Genomic DNA, 26,057 nt, shown 5'->3' with positions numbered 1-26,057 from the left:
AATACAAGTAGACAGTAGAGGGATTCTTGAGGTATAGAGCTGATTAGTCCATTTCAGAAGGCTTTTTTTTTTTAACAAAAGAATAAATTCTAGGGGATTGATAAATTGTCTTTACAGAAATCAGAGTATCCCATTGTCCAGTGCTTCCTGCTTTGGAGCTTTTCCTGAACTTACCTTTGGGTAATTTGTATATATCTATCTCTTTGCAAAGAAGGTGAGGGAATTTTACTCCACCCTCGTGTTGTTCTTGGACCAACTCTGTAAACTGGAGCCAGAAGTCTCTTGTAACAGGAATTTTCACTTGGATTGCTTAGGGTTATTGCTCTGCAGCAGAAAATTATCTTGTGTCTTAAATGTGGATGACTTTATTTTCCTTTAGTTATGACATTTTAAAACTTTGAGATTAGGAATACAGTGGGTATAAATATGGCAACAATAGGCAGATGAGAGTGTTTTTGTCCATACAGTGTGATTTTGTTACTGTCAGTAGACCTTAAACACAGTGAGATGGCTGTCTTGAAGTTCAGCAGACTCTTTAAGCTAATGTTGGAATAAAATAATTTTCAAAGTAGGAAATGATAAAAATATCCTTATGAAATTTACTTCTAATTTATTTCCAATTTTGGGAGAATGTCTACTTTACATACATCTTTCATACAGTAATTATGTTTATGAAAAGGTATGCGGAATGAACCAGCAATTGCTTTGGTACAGGGAACTCTCAAATAAGAAAACTCTTTCTACCAATGCAAATTGACACCTTCTAGTCTTAGCTGCCTTGAACATCAGGAGGGTAAGTAACTTACCCTGTGATCACATAGCCAGTATATGTCAGAGATGGGATTTGCACTCGGGTCTTCCAGACACCAAAGCCATCTCTATGTCTGCAAAGCCATTTTGCTTTTCTGTTTCTCAGAAGTTATATGGAAATTAAAGTTTGTAAAATCCAATTTTTAAAAGTATTTTAGGGTAGCTTTCTAAATAGGAATCATTTGGTGAATCCTGTTTCAGGTTTGAATAAAACACTATACGTGTAATTTAGCTAAACATTAAGCAAACCCTTAAAATAAGAAGCCTTGAAATAATTCTTATTTTGTTTCCCCTCTTCTTAGGTAAAAATGAGCTCTTTTGTGAGAAGAAAAGGAAAGCCAAACAAAGGAGGTGGAAGAGGTGGTGGAAAAGGTGGAGGAGGAGGACGAGGTGGCAAGAGTCATGCTAATAAATCCCAAACCAGTGGCAGTAGAAAAGGCTCAAGTAAAATTTGGGATGATGGAGATGATTTTTGTGTCTTCGGTGAATCAGGAGTTTCATCCAGGTCATTATCCTTTTGGAGTTTTAAATCTGGGAGCAATTTCAGTTGCATGAGTATAAAGCAATTTATATAAAGTACAGATGTGTGAGAAAGTATCAACAAATACTGCTATAAGTTAATGTTTTCTTAAATTTATGTAAATAGAGAAAAGCCTCAACCTAAGAGTCTATTTAAATTAATTTGATAGAATGTAAGCTCCTTGAGAGCAGGGACTGTTTTATTTTTGTCCCTATTTCATCTCTATGTCCCATCATGTGTTGTTCCTTCCCATCCCTGTCCCCGTCATCCCTTCCTCCGCTCCACTGCCTGGCATGCACTAGGTGCCTAATAAATGATTATTAATTGATTGGTTGAAGTATAAAACTGCAGTTATCTTTTTTTGCAAAAAAAATACTTGGGTGTTGGTAAATTGAAATGCTGTGTTTGGGGAACAGTACATTTCTGAGACAGGCTGGCAAGAGGGTTTGGGAGTTGTTTTTTAGGTATTGTTGAATTTCAATAAATATTTCTGTTCAAGAAATGTTTGTTAGGCTCCTTCTAGGTATTTGAACTACAAAAAAAAAGAAATAAAGAACAGTCCTTACCCTCAACAGTCATGTAGCTTAATAGAAGGGATAAGACACATTCACAAACAACTATCATCACAAAGAGATCCAAACAAAATGCTATGAGAAATTTAAGGATGAAGAGATCACTTCTACTTGGAGATTTCATTGAAAGATCTTTGTCTTACCTTTCTTCTCCCTGAACCCCACCCTCAGTCAATCACTTCACCTGACTACCAGATCAATCCCTTTCTTCTGGCTCTATCCAATTCCCACTGCGCCCTCCATGAGCTGCCTTCCAGTGTTCTATCCTTAGTCTACCACCACCTAAAGGCCAGGGACGAAATTGAAGGCCTACCCCCTCTCCTACAACTCTGACCAGTCATTAGTGATTCTGCCATTTCTTCCCCTCATCCAAAAGGCTTTCCTATAACCAATAACATTGCTTAATGAAAGGTTGAGACTTTTTTCCTTTGAAATCCTAATTCATTTCGTCCACCTACCTATAATCCTGATAGTTCTCAGATCAGGAAGGGGAACCCAGAACAGCTGGAGTACCTAGAGGGACAAACTAATGAATTAGCTTTTTGTTGTTTTTCATGTAAGAATTATTTTTGTCCCAGATTCTTTCATTTATCATTGTTTACTTTTCTGAATTTGGGGGGAGGGTGGTGGTATTTGTATTATTTGATGTGATAGAGAAGAGCTACCTCTAGGAAACCAATCACTTTACCATCTTCCAAGAAATTTTAAGGAATCCTTCCTTTATTAGCCATCTTCTGGGTTTTGGTTTTTGGCTTGTTTTGTTTTTTTTTTTTAATTCTCCTGGCAGAGAAATGGAAGCAAAATAATTATTTATTAGTTCTACCTTCTCATCTTCTGTTACCATCATTCCATTTGCTCTAAGCAGTAATCCTGTCCCTTCTTTGATTTTACTTTTTTTCCCATTAGAGCTAAATAATTCCCTCTTTGTTGTCCTTAGATTTCCTTGCCTATGTCAGCTTGTTTTGAACTTACAGAACTATGTTATGCTTTTGTATTTTACCCTTGTTCACTTGCCCTTGCTTCTCTCTTCTGTTTATACCATATCACTATCTAGGCTGGTTGATAACTTATCTTTTTACCTATAGCAGTCTCTTTAGACAATTTCCCTTTTTCTTTCTCATCAGAATGTTTTTTATTTGTGCCTTCAGGATTCATTCATCTCCTTCCAGACTCATCTAATATACTACAGTAGGTCCAGAATATCCTACTTATGTTTTCTGTGAACCATAAGAAATCAGTTCTGCTAATATTAATACATCTCTGATGTCTTTTACCTCCTATTGATTATCACTGCCATCACCAGCTTTTAGCTCTCATCACCATTTATCTGGGCTCTTATAATAGGGTCCTAACATTTTTCTATTTGTAACTTATCCTTCCTCCAATCTATCCAGCACATTACTGCCAGAATAGTCCTGAAATTAAAGTTTCCCTAATGCTCAAAACCTGAGAGGCAGCCTGCTATAGTGAACACAAAGTTAAGCCAAGACCAAGAAGATCTGGATTCAGACAGTGCTAGCTCTTAATGCCAGCTGTAGGAGAGTGGACAAACTGCTGCTTATCTGAGACTCAAAAATGGAAATAATGATACTCCTAGGGTTATTGTTTAGAAAGCACTTTGTAAACTTTTACAGGACTATAGGAATATGAATCATTATGAAAATTCAAGTGACTTATAAAATGAAGTCTAAACCCTTCACATTATCTTTCCAGTCCTAAGTTCCACTGTTTCCCTATACATAAGCAAACTAGACTACTCACTATTCCTAGAATATTTCCTGTTTTCCCATCTCTACACCTTTGCTTATGTTCTTCCTTCTGCCTGAAATACTCTCCCTCTACATTACCATTTATTGAAATCCATCCTGTTTTTCAAGAGTCAGTTTAAGTAACATTCCATAAAGTCTTTTCAGCTCACCCCAGTGGAATGATTTCCTTCCCTAGATCCTTATAGTATCTTATAAGCACTTCATTTATGGTACTTTTATTCTCTCTTGTTTTACAGTTATTTTGTGTATTTGCCTTTTCCTCTTTTTTCTTCATTTAGATTGCAAATTCCTTGAGGGCAAAGACTGAGTCTTACCTTTATATCCTACAATGCCCTGCACATAACAAGTTATACCTAACATTGACAAATAGGGAGAGACTATTAATTGTTTTCAGATTGTGCCACTGCCTTAGAGAATGAACTAATGATGATCTGACAACTTTGCACAGGTCTGCCTCACACATCCAATTCACATGCAAGTCAAGACATCCCCATATGATGTCGTTGGTCCTCTGAGAACTAAGGGTGAACAACAGTGATGATACCTCCTACTTCCAAAATGTCTTACCTTAGAGTGAATCACTATTGTGTTTTCCTTTGTGCCCATTGGGTTAGTGAAAACAACCATGAAACAGCTGTTTAACTGTTCAGGCTCTAGTCAGGTTTTTGTAGGCAATATAATGAGCTGATGGATACTCCAGGAAGATACATGTCTATCCATATCTTTATTTTCTTTGTCTTCTTTAGTAAGCTGCTTGACAGTACATTTAATGCAAAGTGTGGTGAGTGACTCCAGGGAATAGGTAACCTCAGATCATGGCTAAATGTAGAATTTTGGTCTGATTTCCTTTTTAGGCCTAGCAGCAGCACTAGCAAGGGAGGAGCACAGCCCAAACGGAGGCCTGAAACCAGAGTGCCCTTACAGACTCTCCATATGACTTCTGAGAATCAGGAGAAAGTCAAAGCTCTTCTTCGAGAACTCCAAGGACAGGAGCCAGAGGCTGGATTCGAGTTAGTTGTTTTATCTGACTATGCCAAGTCCTTTGCAGACTCTATTCAATTATTTCTTCTCATCCACTGCTTTTTTGTGTGTCAATAATTGCTTCCGTGTCCCTCTTTGAAAAGAAAGTTGTGGTGGGAACAAGTAAGTTTGATCTTTAAGTAGGAAAATTTGAGTCTCTGAACATTAAATATAGGATCACAGCAGTCATAGAAATAAAACTTCAAGGTACCCATGTCAGTCATCCAGCCCCCAGTCTCACTGAGACCCACAGAAGTAAAATGTCTTATAATCATCTAGGTTGTAGGAAGCAGATCCTGGGAATCGAGCCCCCATCTTATGGCTTCCAATGCAACAGTCTTTCCACCATACCATCCTGCCTCCTATAACATAACAATCTTCCTGACACCATAGGCTTTCACTGTAACCTTGGTTATTTTTCATGTTTTTTTAAAGGACTTAAGACTCCCATCTTCAGATAGAGAAGTTGCTCAACATCCCAAGAATTAATGTATAGTTAATTATGGACAGCTCCTTTTCCTTCTAATTCAGTCATCAGTATCTGTTCCAAATTAAAGAGAAGGGAATTTTTTTTGGGGTGGGGAGGAATAAGGATTTCAGTGGTTCTTCTAGAAGGGTCTTTTAAAAGAATAGAGTGGGTGGTAGCTGAGTTATTTCTATGGGTCATACTAAAATGACAAGTCAGCTAATGCTTTATTGACCTTGGAGTGGTCATGATCTGTGTGTCCTAAGGATTTTTGAACTAAATTGTTAGAAACTTGATTAGATTCCTCTTTGAAATAAATTCAAATTATGTTATTACTTCAGTAATATATTAATGTCTCTTTTGTCAGAGGAGGTGCTTCTGGGGAGGAAGAAGAGGCTGATTATTGTGATGATGAGCAGTACTGGTCTGCCAGTCAGGAGGCTTCCCTTGTTCGTAACCATGGACCTGTGGAATATGCAGGCTCAGCACTTGTGAAACCTCACATTCCTGAATTTGAGGTATCTCCATTTGCAGTCCAGAAACTCTCCAGGTAAGTGTTTTTGCTTGGGTGCCTGCATGCCCTGCTCTCTTCCTCTCTCTGTGTATGTATGTCTCCTCCTCCCTTTCCTTATCTTTCTCCCTCTCTCTGTCCCTCCCTCACATATGAAAGTGGAGACCCAGCTCATAGACAGGAAGATTTAGATTCAAACACAGTGTTTAAGTTCTGGGAATGCTAAGAGTGGCAAGGAGTATGATATGGCAGCCAAGAAAACTCATGCAATCTTGGGCTGTACGGAGAAGCATAGTGTTCAGGACAAGGAAGGTGAGAGTCCTTCTGTGCTTTGGTCATGTCTGGAGTGTTATGTTCAATTCTAGGCACCACTTTTTTTTAGGAAGGACATTGATAAACTGGGAAGTGTACAGAGGAGGGTAATCAGAAAAATGTAGTTAGTTTAGATTATACATTTCAGGCAATCTTTTGATCAATCAGCAAGCATTAAGCCCTTACTATGTGCCAGAAGCTGTGGTAGGCACTCAGGATCCACGTATAAAGAATGAAGCAATCCTACGTTCACAGGGCTCTTACATTCTAATGGGAGAGACAAGAAGTCTATCTACAACATATTATTTTATGTATAAGGATAACTACATAACTGTGAAGTGAATAAATACAAAGTAATGAAATACTGTGTGGTTTGGGAAGGAGGGCGATTGCGGGGATCAGCAAAGCTTCACAGTTTATAATCACCTGCTCTCTAGGGTCTGCCTGCCTCAAGTTTCTCCTTCCTCCAGTCCATCCTCTATTCAGCCACTAAAGTGATTTTCTCAAAATGTAAATCTGGTCATGTCACACACACTTTTCCACCGTCCCTCCCCTCCCCCAACTCCAGTGGCTTCCTGTGTCTTCCAAGATCAGACGCAAAATTCTGTGTTTGGCATTCAAAGCCCTTCATAACCCGGCCCCCTCCTACCTTTCTTTTCAGTCTTCTTACATCTTACTACCTGACATATACTGTATACTCTTCAATGCAGTGGCCTTGGCCTCTTCGTGGTTCCATGAACAAAAAGCAATCTCTCAGTTCCGGCATTATCTCTGTCTTCCATTCCTGGAACACTCTCTCCTCATCTTCACCTATTGGCCTCCCACTAAAATCCCACTTTCTACAGGAAGCCTTCCCAGCCCTTCCAAATTCTAGTGCCTTCCCTCTGTTAATTCCTATTTATGCAATATATAGCTTGCTTTGTGTATATTTATGTATGCGTTGTCTCCCCCATTAGATTGTAAGCTCCTTGAGGGCAGGCACTGTCTTTCACCTCTTTTTGTATCCTCACCACTTAGCACAGTGCCTGGTACATAGTAGATGCTTAATAAATGCTTATTGATTGATTGGCTGACTGATTGGGACTTGACCATCTTGTTGAAGTAACAGTGGCATTGTGTGAGGCAGAAGTAAGGAGGCTGTACGTTCTGGGCATGGGGTGGGGGAGGGGTAGAGAAGATATTCTTGCTGGGGAACTCCCTACACCAGTGAGATTATAGTCTAGATCCTAGAGCAGGGGTGGGGAACCTGCAGCCTCAAGGCCACATGTGGCCCTCTTAAGTCCTCAAGTGTAACCCTTTAACTGAATCCAAACTGCACAGAACAAATCCTTTTATTAAGGGTATTTGTTCTGTGAAGTTTAGATTCAGTCAAAGGGCCACACTTGAAGACCTAGAGGGCTACGTATGGCCTCAAGGCTGGGGGCCCTGTATCTAGAGCATTGCTAAAGCCACTTTGGTATTTTCATCTCCAAGTCCTTGGAGATAAAAGACGCTCTCACAATTTTGTTAGGCCTGCTCAATAAAGGAACAGAGAATCCTTATGGCCAAAATCACTCTGGCATCTTCTGGAAGTTGGATTAACTCAGAAATTTAAAAATAAACAATTACTCAGGAGGGAAGGAGGGGGACAGGAGGGAATAAGCATTTATATAGCAATATGTGCCAAGCGCTGCGCTAAGCACTTTACAATTATTATCTCATTTGGTGCTCACAACAACCTTGGAAGGGGAGATGCTGTTATCACCCCCATTTTACAACTGAGGAAGCTAAGACAAACGTGAAATGACTTGCCCAGGGTCACACAGCTAGTAAGTGTCTGAGGCCAGATTTGAACTCAGGCTTTCCTTACTCCTGGCCCAGTGCTATGTGAACCAGAGTATCTTATGTTCCCAGAGACCTAGCTCATGTCTTGGTTATCAGTCAGCCCTTCTTTTAACTACAAATGAGCAAGTTTAAGACAACTGGAAAGTTTGTCTAACTGAAAATGTCTAAGGCCTTTGGAATCCATGCCCAATGATCAGATACAACCAGAGAAAGAAGAAATTCAGTCTATTTCAGCTTATGGCTGTTAGTAATAGAGGTTTTATTTCTGTTACAGGCAAGTATGACCATCTCCCCTTAAAATGCCAGGTTTAATTGATTAATTTAGAATGGATACTCCTGTTTCACTGCGTGTCTTCTTACATCATTGTCTCTTTCAACATTGTGTTAGAGAATTGGATACTTGTCTTATCTTCCGGTTAAACTCTGAGTTCTTTGAGGGATCTTGTCCCTAAAATACCCTTTATGGTACTTTGTACATTGTATACAGTATAGTTTATTGAAGTAAAAATGAAAGTAAGTCTAATATTAGATCAGCCAGAATTTATGTGCTGCTTTAAGGTTTAGAAAGTTCTTTATATATGTTAACTCATTTGACCCTCAAAAGAACAGGTAGGTACTATTATTATCATTCCCCCTTTACTGATGAAGAAACTGAGGCTGAGAGATTAAATGACTAGCCCAGGGCCACACAGCTGGGAAATGTCTAAAGCCAAACTTTAGGCCCAGTGCTCTATTTACTGGGCCCCTAGTGCCTATTTGTGATCACAGTAGGCAGTTAGTGGTTAAACAGACTTGGGAATCAAATGCCCATAGCTTGAGAGCCTAATTCTTTGTATTAAATTTGCGGTGTCATAACCAAAAGGAGTCAGGGAGTTTGTATCATGCCCGCCCTGTTCTGAAAAAGAACAGAAGATCTTTATGGCTAGAGATGCCACTGACATCTGCTCAAAGCCATTATCCCTTAGTAATTTTAAACACATAATTACACAAAAACTAGAGGTCCCCATGATTCCACATTAGCATATTTAGCAGAATTAAATTTCAGTTATTTCTTATTACCGGAGTAAATTTTCACTGATTCCAGACCTGTTTTAATGTAGGTATGGTTTTAATACTGAATATTGCCAGGCAGCGTTGAAGTCCTGTGATGGTGATGTTGGGGCCTCCCTGGAACATTTGCTGTCTCGGTGCTTTTCAGAAAGATATGGAGAGAGGATGGATATCTCTGCAGCAGCATCCCGCGTCAGTCGGGAAGAGTGTATGGAGCAAAGACAAGAAGAAGCTTTTGCTCTCCGGTCAATCTGTGGAGAAAAATTTGTAGAAAGGATTCAGAACAGAGTCTGGACAATTGGATTGGAGCTGGAACACCTAACAAATAAACTCTGCAAATCCAAACAGAAGAAAAGTGCCAAAAATGTACAGACTTCACGTGAAATCTGTCAATTCTATCTCCAAGGAAATTGTAGATTTGGACCAAAATGCAAATTTAGGCATGAAAATCCCTCAAGACAACTTTCAAGAAAAGCAGAGAGATCCATAGATGATTCGCATCTTAGATCTAATGGAGATGTCTCTTTTTTATACGAACTTGAAATTAGATTTTCTGAAGGTAGCAAATATCCCTTCCAAGCACCCCTGGTGGCATTTTATTCCACCAATGAAAATCTACCTCTGGCTTGTCGTTTACACATTTCTGAGTTTCTTTATGGGAAAGCATTGACATTTGCTGAGACTGCTGAACCCGTAGTATATTCTTTGATAACCCTTTTGGAGGATGAAAAAGAAATTGCTGAATTATTAACAAATACCCATCACAAGTATAGTGTTCCTCCTGTAAACTTGTTGCCAATTCCTTCAGTGAACAGAACAAATTATACTGCCAGTCGTAAACCAATGGTTCCAAATAGTTCCTTTGTGTCCAGTCTTGTGCCAGAAGGTTTGTAAACTATCAAAAGTATTATTCTTTGGGTAATGGGCAGAGAAAATCCATATTGAATTTAGAAGTTAGACCTTCTGTGTGCTTCTGCCCGTGATGATGGGCAAAGCATTTACCTTTTCTGCCCCTAGAGCCAGTCACAAGCAGAAAGTGAAAATGGTTCCTACTGCCTCCTATACTTGTAAAGAAAATTACTTGAGTCGTTTGTGAGAAGTATCTAATTTTTAAATGAACTTACTTTATTTGCCCCAAAGTTCTATTTGATTTATTATAGACTCACAGGAATCTTGTATGATCTTAACATATGCATGGGAGACAGCCTGTTGCAATAGTCTTTAATGCTACATATTGCTTTTTTGAATTGATTACTTTTTTTATACTCAACCAAAAAGCACAGTGGGATCTTGTATTCTCTGAACATTTTAGTCATTTAAAATATAAAGCTGGTCTGCTACAGACTATTTTGAGAGATACTATAGAGGTAGAAACAATGCGATTTGGCTACTGATTAGATGTGTGTGGTAGGAAAGAATAAAGAATTGAGTATGATACTAAGGTTGCCTATCTGAGTGACTGGAAGGGTGTTTGATGCAAATAAGGAAATTCAAAAGGGGATTGGGTTTGGAGAAAAAAGATGAGTTCTGTTTGGGATATGTAGAATTTCGGCTGCCTATAGAATATCCAGTTCAAAATGTCCAATAGCTGACTGGAAATGTGGAATTGAAGCTTAGGAGAAAGATTGGGCAGGGTGTATAGATGTGAGAATCACCTGTTTGGAGATGATCATTAAACCCAGGGGAGCTGACAAGGTTACCCACTGAGATGGTATAGAAGAAGAAAGAGGACACCACACTAAAGAATTGCAAGAGATGTGAGATAGCAGTCAAGAAAACTCAAGCAGTCTTAGGCTCTGTAGAAAAGTATAGTGTCCAGGACAAAGAGGGTGAGCATCCTGTCACATCTGGAGTATTGCGCTCAATTCTGGGCACCATTTTTAGGAAAGACTAAAACTAGGGAGTGTTCAAAGAAGAGTAACCAGAAAAGTGAAGGGCCTTAAATTTTTAGGCCACATGAGGATCAGTTGAAGGAGCTGACTGTAGGAAAGAATACTTTAGGGGGGCATAATAGCTGTTTTCAAGTGTCTAACAAGCTGTCACATGGAAGTGACCTTAGATTTATTCTGCTTTTCCCTAGTGAATGGAACAAGGAGAAATTACAAAGAGACAAGGAAAAATTTCCCAACAGTGCTGTGTCAAGGAAGAAGTAGAATGTTTTTTGCAGGTCACTGCAAAATTTCCATTGCTTGAAGCGAAACCTTCAATCCTCTGTTCTTATTGCTAGCTCTAGTAACCATCCCTAAAGGGAACTGCTATTGTATAGTTATATGCTATTGTATAGTTATATGTTTGCCACACTTATTTTGCTGGCCCTGTGGACTCCTCAAGAGTATATTCTTTATAACTGACCTTTTCACATAAGTTTTATTTCACATGGTTTCATGTGACTGTTCATACATTTTTTTAAAGCAGTATGTCTCTATGCTACCAAAATTCCAACGGAAGCAGTACCTTGATTTTTTTCTTTTTCTATCAGGTTTAAACTCTTATTTTAGCAGATATGTTCAAAGAAAGGCTTATAGGCAGTTAAACTATTTCAAAAGTTTTTAGTGAAATGAAAAGAAGCATCTGATTGAATATGCTTTCAAAATTTATGATACTCTTAACCTACCTCCTTCCTCTCCATTTTTATAAATTTAGTTGTTTTATTCCTTGGAAAGTTCTTTGTCGGTTTAGCTTGATGTTGAAAATGTTTCATTTTTTTTTCTTTTTATTATCTAGTCAAGAAAGAACCAGAACCTGAAGAGGAGGAAGATGAGGATGAAGGTCTTACACCAGTTATTGTAGAGAATGAAAGCTATGTCAACCTCAAGAAAAAGATTTCCAGGAGATATGATTGGCAGGCTAAGTCTGTATATGCTGAAAATGCTAAGATTTGCAAGAAGTTTCAAATAAAAAAGGTAGAGTATAGTAAAACAGTGCTCAGCAGTTCATGACAGATAGAAGAAAGGGAGCTTGGCATTCCCCTTCCCACATCCTGTTGTCGCCTTGGTTTAACTTTCCTGTATGTCAGGTTCTCTTCTGACTTTGAATATTAACCCAGAGGGTAATGAACACAGTACAGAGTAATGGGTGACTACAGAGGTCCATTTATTCTCAGAACCACGTGATTTTAGTGCAGTAACAGACCAAATGATGCTCTGAACAAAATTTGTAGCCCTAAACTAGATATCTACTAATAAAAAGATTGATTTCTGAAAGACATCCAAATAAAGATTATTTCAGTACCTGTTAAGTAAACTGCCATGGCAAAATTGTTTCCTCGCTTGAGGCCCACCTTTCATATGTAAAGTGAAGGAGTTGGGTTGGATAATCTCTAATGTCCCTCTCAGCTCTAAAACTTTATGATTTTATATTATGAGGGAAAATGATAACTTGTATATGGCGACATCAACATTCAGAATCAGAGTAGATTTTTTTTTTGTCCCTGTAAATATCAGGCAAGCAAGCCTTTAAAAATAAGAATAGAACCATCTCAGTTGTTCAAAGGTCACACATATATGCAAGTGGGATATGCTGGAAATTATGTGGTTTTATAAATTTCTTAGATGGTGGAAAACTCTATTCATAATTGTAATAGATCTCCAGTGGCCCCATGGCTGCTCTATGCTGAGCTGGGTCTCCAGATGAGGTTCTTGGGCAAGAGCCGTCCTTATGTGAAGAAATTTTATTATTATTGGTGCTTGAAAAGGGCATTTTATGTAATGGAGAAACTATTATTGGGTAAAGCAGGAAAAGTGTTAAACCCAAGGAGTGAGTTTCTCTTGTAGGCTCTTTTTAAGGTCCTCAAGGCTTTGTGGGATAATGATTGCACAACCTGATTGTCTTGATACCTTTGGATTATATTAGGCTTCCAGACAATACCAGTCAATTCTGCAAGAGAGACGATCACTCCCTGCTTGGGAAGAAAGAGAAACCATTCTTGATTTGCTGAACAGGCACCAAGTGCTTGTTGTGAGTGGTATGACTGGGTAAGAGTGTGATGTATTCATTTTTGTTGTTGTTATTTGGTTTTTGTTTTTTGGCAAGGCAGTCGGGATTAAGTGACTTGCCCAGGGTCACACAGCCAGTAAGTGTCAGGTGTCTGAGGACAGCTTTGAACTCAGGTCCTCCTGACTCCAGGGCTAACACTCTATCCACTATGCCACCTAGTTGCCATGTGATATATTAATGGAGATTTAATCTAAATGTTAGACTGTGGTATGACCCCTGGTTAACCTAGACCAGCTATATTCTAGGAAAACAATATTTGTTTTCATTAGAGTAGAACTGGTTTTTGTTGTTATGTTTTTTAATAGTAGTTCATACTATATTGGTTGGTGGATTTTTAAAATTTATTTGGGCTATTTTCATTTTCTTTCTGACAAGTGCTTATAAATAGGTGGAGGGAGTGCCCACTTATAATCCATTAAGTATTGAAATACCTTTAGGATAAGATTCCTTAAGAGGGCTCATATTTGAGTTTAAAGAGAATAATTTCAGTGTATTTATTTTGAAAAAGAATTCAGTTTTAGATTTTCTGTGGTTTCTAGATCTGTCATTTTGGGCATAATATAAGACATCTTTTCCTTGTTTCTCCTTTTTTCTGGTAAATAGGGAAATCTACCCAGAAGCAAATGTGAATTTAATTTTGTATATTTTTTTTTAACATAGAAGCATATTGTAGCAGGACTCAGAGGTATTTGCAATACTGATGTAGCTATGGCTTCCCCCATCCTGCCTAAAATATAAAAGAGTTTTAAGGAAAAAAAATCCAGTGTTTTAATAATTACATATAATATTGTTGTGTAGAAACATATGCTGCACTTTATAGTCTCCAGTACATTTAGACATGAACTAATCTTTTAGCCAAAAGTATAATTCTCAGAAGTATTATGACTCAAAAAGAGAGACATCTAGGTGGCACCATGCATAGAGTGCTGGATCTGGAGTCAGGAAGACCTGAGTTCAAATTTAGCTGCAGGCACTTAATAGTTTGACCCTGGGCAAATCCTTTACCTTTGTCTGCCTCTGCTTCCTTGTCTATAAAATGGAGAAAATGATAGTACCCACTTTTCATGGTTGTTGTGAGGACCAAATGAAATAATATTTGTAAAGCATTTTATAAGCCTGAAAATGCTATAAAGATGCTCAGTGTTACTTTTACTATTATTGTTATTGCTGTTATCATCATCATGATCATGACCCTCATTTTATAGACAAAGAAATAGATTGGTCAGGAGGTTGGCCTTTTCACCTGAGATCTTCTAACTTGAAGATTCCTAATCCTTTGTGTAGCAACTGTAAATTAAAAAGTTGATTCTTTTTTCTCATAAATGAGATGAAGCCACACAGCTTATAGTATAACTGGTTTTATTCCTTTCCCACAACATATGATCACTTAATGATTTTTCTAAAGAAAAGCTAGGAAAAACTATAGAAATGAAGACTTTCTCATATAAAATTTGCTTTGGGTGGGGACATGGGGGTTTTTTTGATACAGATGTGGGAAAACTACGCAGATCCCTCAGTTTATTCTGGATGATACTCTGCACGGACCACCTGAGAAGGTAGCAAACATCATCTGTACCCAGCCTCGACGGATCTCTGCTATTTCTGTAGCTGAACGTGTTGCTAAAGAGAGAGCAGAAAAGATGGGTCTTACTGTGGGATACCAGATCCGCTTAGAGAGTGTCAAGGTATGTATAGTTTGTCCACTTATTGGTAACATATTTACTGTTATTACTTCTAAAAGAGTACTTTTGATCTAAAGATCTGCAGAAAATTTGGATGATGAATCTTTAAGCAGTGATCCTTAGAACAGTGTGAAATGCTTCTAGAGAAATTTTGAAGCAAGTCTTTTTTTTTTGTTTTGTATTTTGGAGTGCATTTGGGGTTAAGTGACTAGCCCAAGGTCACACAGCTAGTAAGTGTTAAGTGTCTGAGGCCAGATTTGAACTTAGGTCCTCCTGATTCCAGGGCTGGTGCTCTGTTCACTGCGCCACTGAGCCACCCCTGAAGCAAGTCTTCTTAATCTTCATTGACAGAAATTACCAATTAGTTTTTTTATTTTAATTTTTTTCTTTTTGTTGGGATAGTGACTTATTGACCTTATTCAAACAAGAAGCAATTTAACTCTGATTTGTATTTGCTAGCCATAGTCACTTGTCTATTTTATAATACTTCTTATTGTTGTTGTTGAAACTGTTTTATGAAGTAGAACAGAATTCACAGCAAGAGTATTAGTTAATCTGTGTGACCTTGGGCAAGTCACTTAACCCTAATTGCCTTGCCTTCCCCCCTCCAAAAAAAAAGTATTAGTTAAATTTAGGTTTGAATGAACAGAATAAAATAATAGAGAATTCTAAATTTAAAAGGGACCTTCAGGTTCAATCACCTTGTTTTACAGATAATATTAACTCTTAATATTAATCAAACTTTAATTAAATAATATTTCTTTGTTGTTTTAAGGCTCTAGTGTTTTAATAATTGTTTTTTCTCATAACTCTGTGTTCAAATATCATTATTGCCATTTTACAGGTGAGAAAACTGAATCCCAAGACCAGAGACTTAGTCATTTGACTAGGGTTGCAGAGTTGGTGTCAGGGCCGGAGACTCGACCTCACCTGTGCAAACTGCTGCGCCTGTGCTTTTTCCTATTATGCCATATTGCATCCTGGTTATTTTATTAGTTTGTATCTCTTCCTATTCAGAACTGTGGAATAGCAGAGCTTGTGGTGCATATGTCTGGTTTTTTTAGCTGACTAAATGTCTACCTTTTGTCCTTTTACATTTAAGTCCTCAGCTACCAGACTGTTATACTGCACTGCAGGAGTGCTCCTGAGAAGGCTGGAAGGAGACGCAGCTCTCCAGGGAGTCACCCATATTATTGTTGATGAAGTTCATGAGAGAACGGAAGAAAGGTAAAAGGCACAACTGCATCAGATTAGGACATAGTTGAAAGTCACTTCGAGTCACTTCTACTCACACTAGTGAGTACTGTAGGAAGCCCCAGGCTGGAGGTTATGTCAGGACCTAATATCTCATTTCTGTGGGACTGAAGATGCTGGACTGGCAGCTTCTTGTCTAGTCAAGATCCATTCATCATAGCAGGGTATGATGGTAGAGATAGCTACACATCATAGTCATCATCATCTTTATAATGTATATTGTATGTATACATAGATATATTTTTTAAGAATGAAAAAAAAATCTACTTGGGCATAATGCCATGCCTGCTACATTTCATTCTGCCCCAATCACAAACTAATTCTCTTAATCTCTTTTAATCATTTAAGAGTTGCTAGTTGTACAGAAAGAAGTTGGACTGTTGTGTGATGTGGTTCAGGGCATGCTTCAGAGCTCTCTTAAAATATTTGGGAAAGGGGAGAGGCACCAAAATAGAAGTCATGTAACTCTCAGCAACCAAAACAGAGGTACCATAGCAGAGTGGAATGGCAAGACTATTCTGACTTAGTGACAGGGGTAATCTTGAACACATTCACTTTAACAAGTATTGATTTAAGTGCCTGCAGTATTCATGCCCTTTGCTTTATGGATCTGTGATTTCACCCCACCAGAGACGTGGGGATGATCCTGTCCGGTGTCAGCTAGGCTAGTCCTCAATGAGAGACATCATTAGGCTGACACTGTAAGCCCTTCAGCATGGTAGAGCCTGCCAGAGCTTGGGGTCTGTTGCCACAGCTTTCAAGAACCCAGGGCCAAGACAATTCCAAGAGATTCATGATAGAAAGTACTGTCCACATCCAGAGAAAGAAATGGTTGATTCTGAATGCAAATCAAAGCATACTATTTTCACTTTAAAAAGTTTTTTTTCATGGGTTTTTTTCCTTTTGTTCTGTTTCTTCTTTCACAGCAAGACTAATGTGGAAATATGTTTTACATGATTGCACATGTATAACCTATATCAGATTGCTTGCCATCTGGGGAAGGGAAGGAAGAAAGGGGAAAAAAATTGGAACTCAAAATCTTTCAAAAAGTAGATATAAAAATTGTCTTTATATGTAATTGGAAAAAATAAAATACTATTAAATTAAAAAAACAAAACAAACCTAGGGCCACTTCTGTGGTACCATGAACAATCAGAAGAGGAAGACCTAGAAAGACAAAGACAAAAATGAAATGTCCCTGTCCCTCAGAGAGCTTATATTCTACTGAGGAAATGTAGCATGTACACAGATATAAAGATCAAATATAATTGGAGGAGGAAGAGAGCACCAATACTTTACAAAGATGTTGGCACATAGTCTGAGGCAGAGACGAGGAGAGTGTCTTCCAGGCAGAGTGGTACAGTTTATATGAATGCACAGAGGCAGGAAATCGTATTTGCAGTTTGGAGATAGTCAGAGACAGTTGAGTACAAGATAAAGAATAATGTAATAAAGGAAAAAAATACAGGTTTCCAGGTCAGGCTGTTGTAGATGTTTGTCTTTTATCCTAGAACAATAGGGAGCCACTGAGGATTTGTATGTAGACAAGAGCATAGTCAAATCGGTGCATTAGGAAGTTTGTATTGGCAACTGTATGGAATGAAGAGAGGAGAGATTGGAGACAAGGGAATGAGTTAGGAAGCCACTGGATAATCTAGATGAAAGGTAATGGGAGCATGAAATAAGATAGTAACTGTTTAAGTAGAAATAAGGAGATGGACCAGAGAGATTTCATAGAGGTAGAATAGACAAAACTTGGCAACTGATTGGATATGAGATTGAGGGAGATGAGAAAAAGTCCAGTATAACTCTTAATTTAGGAAACTGAGAGTTTGGGAGGATGGTGGTGCTTTCCACAGAAATGGAGAAGTTTGGAGGAGAGGCAGATTTAGAGTGGGAAGGTAATCAGTTCTGTTTTGAACATGTTGAGTTTGAGATGTTAATAGGGCATCCAATTAGAAAGATGTCCAACAGGTACTTGGCAATTTAGGACTGGAGTTCGGTGGAGAGATTAAGACTGGATTTACAGTTTTAGAAGTCACCTGCTTTGAGATGCTAATTGACCCCACAGGAGTTGATGATATCACCAAGGGAGAAATCTAAAGAGAGAAGAGGGCCCAGAACAAAACCTTGAAGGGCTCTCATGATTGTAAGGAAAGAAATGGAACATGGTCCAGAAAAAAGGTTGAAAAGAAATGGTCAGGCAGCTTAGAAGAGAATCAGGAGAACCAGGCATGGAAACCAAAGGAAAAGAGTGTAACCAGGAGGAAGAGATGGTGCAGAAGGCTGAGGACGAAGAAAAAGCCCATATTCAATCAGTTACTGAATCCTGTTGATTCTGCCTCCACACCATCACTCATATCTCATCCCTTTTCTCCACTCAGCCTTAGACAAGGAGAAGTAAATGGGAACTGAATTGTAAAGGGCTTCCAGTGCTAGGCTGAGGAGTTTATCTTTTATTCCAGAAGCCATAGGGCACCATTAAAGACATGGCCTCTACTCTGTTTCATTTCTTGCCTTGACTATTTCAGTGTCCACCTGACTTGTCTCCCTGTTTCCAGTCTTTCTCCTCTCCAATCCATACTCCATCTATCTGCTCAATTGATAGTCCTGAAACACAGATCTGATTATGCCATCTCTGTACTCACCTCTAGGATAAAATATGAATACCTCAGACTAGCACTTAAAGCCCTCTACAGTTTACCTCCCACTTACCTCTCCAGGCCTAATTCATATTATTTCCCTCTGTGAACTCCCTATTCCAGTCAGATTGGCCTGTGATTGTCACTGTGCAACTCTATGACTTCCTCTGGGTCATCCCTGCCACTCCTTCCTTGCTTCCCCCTCCTTAGTATTTTTAACATGTTTTTTTCATCCAGTTTTCTTTTCAGTTTTGAATTCTCTCTTTTCCTCCTTTCCTTCCCCTACCCACTGAAAAAAATAAAACTCATTATTAGTATATATTGTCATGCAAAACAAGTTCCTACATTAGGAATGTTCAAAAGAGAGAGCGTGTGCAAAAAAATATGTTTCAGTCTGTACTCTTGAGTCTGTCAGATCTCTATCTGGAGGTAGCTTCATCATGAGTCCTTTGAAACTGTGGTTGGTTATAGTGTTGCTAAGAATCCCAAAGTCTTTCAAAGTTGATTATCTCTACAATATTGTTGTTATCGTAAAGATTGTTTCCTGGTTCTGCTTACTTCACCTTGCTGTCAATTCATACAGATTTTCCCAGGGTTTTCTAAAACTACCATGCTATTTAGTATTCCATCACATTCATATTATAACTTATTTAACCATTCCCCCTTTGATGGACATGCCCTCATTTTCCAATTTTTTGTTTACACACAAAAGAGCTGATATAAATATTGTGTACATATGGGCCCCTCTCCTCTTTCTTTGATTTCTTTGGGGTATAGACCTAGTATCAGTATCATTGGGTCAGAGGGTATGCACAGTTTAGTAACTTTGGGGACATGCTTTCTAGAATGGTCAAACCAGTTCACAGCTTCACCAGCAATGCCTTAATGTACCTATTTTTCCATAGACCCTTCAACATTTGTCATTTTCTTTTTTGTCAATCTGATGAGTATGATAAGAATCTCAGAGTTGTTTTGATTTACATTTCTCCAATTTTTAATTATCTAAAGTATTTTTCATATGAGATGTAATAGCTTGGATTTCTTCCCCTGAAAACTGCCTTATCCTTTGACTACCAATTAGGAAAGAAAGATCATTTGCATAGCTGAGCGGAAGCTAGGCACAGGAGGATGGGTGAGGAGAGAAAGACCTGAGGCAGGGAGTTAGCCAGCAAGTTACAGCAATAGTCCAGGCAAGAAGTGCTGAAGGTCAGCACTAGGATGCTGTTGGTGTCAGAGCAGAAAAGTAGGGAGCAGATAGAGATGTTACAGAGGTAAAAATGGAAGGATGTGGCCACAGATTGGGAAGAAGAAGCATGAGCTGAAGCAGCAAAGTGATAGAAGGGGCAGTGGGGAATGAGGAGTAGGTTGACTGCCTGACTTATTGTGTTGGGTGGGGAGGGAGCAGCCTGAACCTGCCATGAGTCCAGGAATGCAGTGTCTTTCAAAGAGATCTATATGTCTAATTTGGGAGGTTAATGAGATGAAAGAGCCCTAGAATGGAAGGGTAGTTTGTTCATCACAGTTGAGGAGACAGAGGAGGGTGGGTCAGTCTTGTAGTAAGACATAGCAAGGCAAAAGGATTTTTGCATCAGCAGACAGCGATCTTGGTTATAGGGATTAGGAAACATGAGAGTGGGAATTGACTAGCCATAGATCTGTTGACTTGGGATATTATTCCCCAGGGTCCTTGGATGACAAATGTCAGGGCCTGGGCAGCTTCCATAGCTGTTTTTTACAAACTCTACAGAGCTAGAAGTGGACAAGGCCAAGGAGAACAGAGTCTACCTGTGGAAAGGCAGAGATGAGAGATGGGATGTGTGTGAGAGCTGTGCCACAGAATGACTAATGTATCATTAGATTGGGAAGGTGGATTGTAGGTTGAGAAGAGCTTTAAACATTAAACAGAGAAGTCTATGCCTACAGCTTCTCATTTGATCTAAACAAACCACCATGGGAGGCAGGTAGTTCAATGGGAATATCATTCATATTTTACAGATGAAACTCAAGTAGGTAAAGGAACTTACCCAAGAATACATACCCAGTAAATGTAGCAGAGTTGGGGTTTAAATTCAGACTCTTCCTACTATACCACATGTCCTCAAAATCTAAATAAATTATTATCCTCATTCCTGAAAGAATATAACTAGTGAAATACATGTGTAAAAGGCAGTCATGAAAAGCTAAATGACCACAATGTCAAAAACACAAGTGGGTTTGAAAAAGAGGCAGACCTTAAAAGAAAAAAGGAAAGGAAAACACAAAGATATTAAAATGTGGGAGACAAATTTAAAAGGTTGCTATTAAAAAAATCATCAAACCACCTTTGGAACTTGTAACTCATTTAGAGTCATTTGTGAATTTGCATTATAGAGTTTGAATTTGTAAAGGCTATAAAGTTTTTAAGGAAATAAAAGTGATAAGAACGGAAAAGAACCTAAGAAAACAAGTACCTATTGGGAAGTCTCTTTCTATTGCAAGGTAGTATAGTCATGAATAAAAAAAATGAGGAAAATCTGAATGATACTTGATGCTGGATTTGGTTGCCACGTGGGCATCTTTTTTCTTCCCTTTAGTGATTTCTTGCTGCTAGTTTTAAAGGATGTTATGTTGCAGAATCCAGATCTTCGTGTTGTTCTGATGAGTGCCACTTTGAATGCTGAGCTTTTCTCAGAATACTTTAATTCCTGCCCAGTTATTAATATACCAGGTAAGAAAAAATGTATCCTTAAATTTTGTATTATTATCCATGCCTAAATACACGCAAAATATTTTAAAATTGTGCTTCAGTAAGGAAATATATTAATAAATACTTTTTTCTGGATAAGAAATGATTATGTTAGCAACAAATCAAACTATTGGCATTTTATGAAAATGACATGTTAATATTATGCCTAATTTAGAAATTTTTAGTTGCACCTATGATTTAAATTCTCAGTTATTTAGAATTCTTGGCTCCCCCATCATGTTTAATATGCAACCCTAATATGGTTTTATCATGGCAGGGTTTTAGAAAAAAGCTATCTGTTATTATAATATGTGCTTTAATTATAAAGATCATAGAATTTAGTAAATATTCTGGTACTCTTTTTTGTTTGTTTTTTGGAGGGAAGAGGGCAGGGCAGTTGGGGTTAAGTGACTTGCCCAAGGTCACACAGCTACTTTTTTTTGTGTCTGTTAAGTGTCTAAGGTCAAATTTGAACTCAGGTCCTCCTGACTCCAGGGCTGGTGCTCTATTCACTGCGCCACCTAGCTGCCCCTATTGTGGTACTCTTAAATAGTGTAGTTAGAATACTTTTAGATATCTTGGTGCTAATTTGCTTCAGATCACTTAATGTCTCTGGGTTTTAACTTCTCTGTAATTTTTTTTACAAAGGAATGGTCTGGAAAAACAAATTGGTAAATTCTTAATAGTATTTGTCTGGCTAAAGTAGATATTGGTAGTGGATTAGGAGAAAGATAGAGCATGTCAAGTATACAATATAGTATTCTGGGCATGGGGGGGCAGCGTGTGCCAATAGCAGCAAGGAGGCTGGTGAGACTGGATCTCAGAGGGTATAGAGGGGAGTAAATTATTAAAAGACTGGAAATGTGGGAATGGGCCAGGTTGTGAAGGACTTTAAATGTCAAACAGAATTTTATATTTGAATCTGGAGGCTATAGGGAGCTGCTGAAGTGTATTCAGAGTTGAGTTAGGGGAAATTGGGGAGGAACTATGACAGGTTCAGTTTTCCACTGCAGAAAAATCACTTTGGCATAGGATATGCCTCCCAAGTGGAAGATGAATTAGAGTGGGGGAGGACTCCAGGCAGAGAGGCCAATTAGAAGACTATGATAGTCTAGACAAGAGATGACGAGGGCCTGGTTTAGGATGGTGTGAGAAGAGGACATGTGAGGTACTGTGAAGGTAGATATGACATTGGTTTGGATGTGTAGGTGAGTGTGAGGAGCTGAAGTTTAGAGCCCAGGTGATTGAGAAGAGGGATATTGCCTTCCACATTAATAGGAAAGTTGGAAAGAAGAGGAGGGTTAAGTGAAAAGGGGAGTGGCCAGGACTAGAGCTCAGAAGAGAGACTAGAGCTAGATGTATAGACATGGGAATCATTGGCATAGTGATAATCATTGAACCCATGGGAGTTTATGAAATCACCAAGTAGGATAATATAGAGGGAGAAGAGAAAAGGAACTATACCAGAGGCTGAGGAGATAGCCAGTTGAATGTCAATAAAATGTTACAACCTACAGTTCTTTTTTTAAATGATTTTTTGTCAATGAATAATAATCAGTTTTCTCTCCCTCCTACTCCTACCCCCCCCTCCGGGGCACCACTGAAAGAAAAGAAAAATGAAACCCATGTAACAAATATTTGTAGTCAAGCAAAATAAATTCCCACATTGGCCATGTCCAAAAAATCTCTCTTATTTTGCACCCTGAGTGCATCACCTACCTCTCTTTCAGAAAATGGATAGCATGCTTCATCAGCCATCCTCTGCAATCATCAAATTGGTTAAAGTTGTTCTCTTGAGTTTCTATAGCCATTATGTAATTTGGGGTCTGGTAAATGTTATTTCTAAATATATTTTTTATTTACAGATAAATTGCTAATGTCTGTAGAAGTAGAAAAGGAATAGAATCATGAATAGTAATAATCTTACATTTTCATAGTACCTTAAGGTTAGCCGTATGCTTTTGTAAGTATTAATCACAGTGGAATAAATACCCCCAATTTTTTATCCTTCAAGTATTTTTGTTGTGCCTTGATACACAGCCTTCAGCTATTGACCTGCCAAAAATTAATAAATGATCTTCTTACAAAATTCAGTCATGGAATCATGGAATAATGATCGTATAAATTTAACATTAAATATTAGTCAATTAGTTTTTCCTTACAATTGTTTACATGTAAATAAATGACTTTTTACAAACAAAATGTCACCTTTTCAGTCATTTTTTCTAAAACTCCATCAAGATTCTTTATCTAGTCACATTCCTTTTTCTTCTTGTGTGACCACAGCTAGTGTTCTCTGTTCCTGAAGTTTTACTTTTTTGATTTGAGTTATTTCATAAAATTCTTCCCAGATTCCTTGATACTCTCCATACTTGTTTGTCGTTGAGTAGTCCATAACATTAATGTACCACAGTTTATTATATCATTCTCCTATCAGACATTTAGACTGCTTCTAGTTTTTTTGCAATTGCAAATAATGCTGGTATAATTGAACAGACAGCTATCTTTTTAAAAATTACACTTTCAGGATATATTTCTAACAGTGATACTGTTGGGTCAGGGGTTATTTCTGCAACTTTTACTTTTTGCTTTGGACTACCACTAGCAGTGAATGAGGGTACCTGTTTGTGTTCCACAATCCAAACACCATTGAGTTTCATTGGTTTTAGTTATTTTTGCCAATTTGATGGATATGAGGTGGTACCTCACAGTGGTTTTAGTTTGTATACCTTTGATTATTATTGAGATTGAACATCTTTAAGGGCTTATAAACGGTTTGTGTTTTTTCTTTTGAAAATTATGTTCACATCCATTTACCCATTCAAAAACCATTTAAGGTATTTTAAGCCTATTGTTGATTTAGCCTTAATATGGCCAAGAGGCATTCTTTTCATATTTATTTTCTCTTTGTAGGCCGGACATTTCCTGTTGATCAGTTTTTTCTGGAAGATGCAATTGCTATGACTAAGTAAGAAATATAATAAGGTTCACTGAAAACCTGTGAAAAAAACCAGGTTTTTTTTTCCTCTACAGGCCATTATCTAGTAGTATGCCAATCCTTCATTCATTTGTTATTATTGATTAGTGTCTTCCTTTTTATATGTGCTCCTTGATTTTAAGTAGTCTCATATTAGAATCTATCATGTCTTCAGGCCAGTTCCAATTTATTGTTGATGTTATGAATGTAATTCTGTTTTGTGCTTTTTCCTTAATATCCTGTAGTTCTTTGGGCAAATCTGGTGTAAAAATCCGTAGTCACCCAAAAGATAAATTAGGGAGTGAGTTTTATAAAATGAAGAATCATTTTTAAAGTCACAGTAAGATTTTTGTAAATAGCTAGCTTCCCCAGTGCATTTTAAACTTATTTAAATGCAACTTTTTGAGTTTTAATTTATTGTGGGACATGTGATATGCTAATATTTAACAATTAATAATTTTTAATAATTAATAATAAAATAATGATTACAATATGTAAAGAAGGGAAGAGATTTTTGTCACACGTTTGTTTACAAGGAAAACTGAGACAGCATCATTTAGTGGCTAGCAACCCAGCTACAGAGTCCAGAAGACCTAAAGTCCCACCTTTAGTTCCCCATACAACTCTAAGAGTGTGTATGAGTTGAAGAACAGTTGTTGATCTGCATTGATGAAAGGAGTATTCTAACTGAGGGCTTCCTTACACCAATGAATTCAGAGATCTCGACCCAAAAAAAGGAAACTATGACAGCAGCCTTTGAAGTGGCTTATCCAAGTACTATTATAATTAAGAAGCACAAGCAGGATTAGACCCTTAGTTTGAGTGTATCTGCTTAATGTTAATTTTATGGATACACATGTATTTGTAATTACAAAACATATCAAAATCTATTTTTTGGTATTCTCCCAATTTGGACAAGGTTGACTTTACAAATCTAGACCAAAAAGAACATTTGTTATTACCAGCATTATTTTCTACTCCTTAATTAAATTACATACATCTCATCAGTGCATTTGACAAGCAGTATTTAACAGCTTTATCAGTTGAACTTTGGCAATATTAAATTAATTAAAGGATTAAGATCTTTCAAGGTTTGGAGGTGGTGTAATGGGGTATCTTGGTTTAAATCAAAAACAAAGTTGTTAACATGTAGCTTTTTACATAGTTGTCTTAAATGTGAATACAGTGATTCTAGTTGTAAAGTTTGTGAATTCTAGCAGCCTCACCACATTGGCCTGTTCCCCATAGAGAGAGCTAGATTTGACTCAATGTGTTTCTTAACATACATAAAACTCTTCAAATTTACTACAGGCTATGTAATTAAATTTTTAAAGGTAGCAGAATGAACCTGCCCAACTTGCTTCTTGACAGAATTGAGGGCAACCAGAAAGGACTTTGGAAGAGTTGCGTGGCAAAAGATATGGCACAGATCAGAGCTACAGTCTCCTGCTCCTGGGGAAGCTAGTATTGTCAGGAGGCTCATGCAGGCCGGATGCCACTGTGATTGGTATTCATTTAATAAAAATGGTATTGAATTAATTTGCTTCTGTTCCTCAGGTATGTGATTGAGGATGGTAGTCCATATATGCGTTCCACAAAGCTAAGTTCAGAGGAAAGAAAAGCAAGACGCAATAGGACTGCATTTGAAGAAGTAGAGGAAGACTTGAGGCGTTCTTTGCATTTCTTGGATGAGAGCTCTGTCAAGGATTCAGTGCCAGATCAACAACTAAATTTTAAGCAGCTTACAGCCCGCTATCCAGGTAAGATATTTTCCAGAGTGTTCATTAACTTACTTTAAGTCTCTAAAGTTGCTTTCTCCTATTTTTTTCCTGTAACAATCATTTAGTACCAAAAATAAAAAATGAGAATTTATAACAAGTAAAGCAAAAATAAAGGAGGTTATTAGAAACTATTTTTTACTGTATGC

The 26,057-nt window shown here is 37.8% G+C and overlaps 1 protein-coding gene across 1 annotated transcript in view; it reads left to right on the top strand.

The window, feature by feature from the left end:
* Window positions 1–26,057, top strand: part of DHX57 (DExH-box helicase 57) — a 50,948-nt gene that overhangs the window by 2,893 nt on the left and 21,998 nt on the right. The window contains exons 2-12 of the mRNA XM_069108611.1: window positions 1,113–1,315; window positions 4,526–4,681; window positions 5,525–5,707; window positions 8,905–9,740; window positions 11,579–11,757; window positions 12,707–12,828; window positions 14,340–14,535; window positions 15,635–15,759; window positions 21,002–21,135; window positions 24,067–24,121; window positions 25,688–25,890. Of these exons, the coding sequence (XP_068964712.1) occupies window positions 1,119–1,315; window positions 4,526–4,681; window positions 5,525–5,707; window positions 8,905–9,740; window positions 11,579–11,757; window positions 12,707–12,828; window positions 14,340–14,535; window positions 15,635–15,759; window positions 21,002–21,135; window positions 24,067–24,121; window positions 25,688–25,890 (2,386 nt within the window). The 5' untranslated portion in view covers window positions 1,113–1,118. The remainder of the gene's footprint in view (window positions 1–1,112; window positions 1,316–4,525; window positions 4,682–5,524; window positions 5,708–8,904; window positions 9,741–11,578; window positions 11,758–12,706; window positions 12,829–14,339; window positions 14,536–15,634; window positions 15,760–21,001; window positions 21,136–24,066; window positions 24,122–25,687; window positions 25,891–26,057) is intronic.

The sequence above is a fragment of the Petaurus breviceps genome, unplaced genomic scaffold (genome assembly GCF_028583685.1).
Source record: "Petaurus breviceps papuanus isolate PSGF00001 unplaced genomic scaffold, PetGlider_PUasm1.0 90407, whole genome shotgun sequence".
NCBI lineage: Eukaryota > Metazoa > Chordata > Mammalia > Diprotodontia > Petauridae > Petaurus > Petaurus breviceps.
Note: the sequence above shows the minus strand (reverse complement) of the source record. Positions and strands in the feature narration are given on the sequence as shown.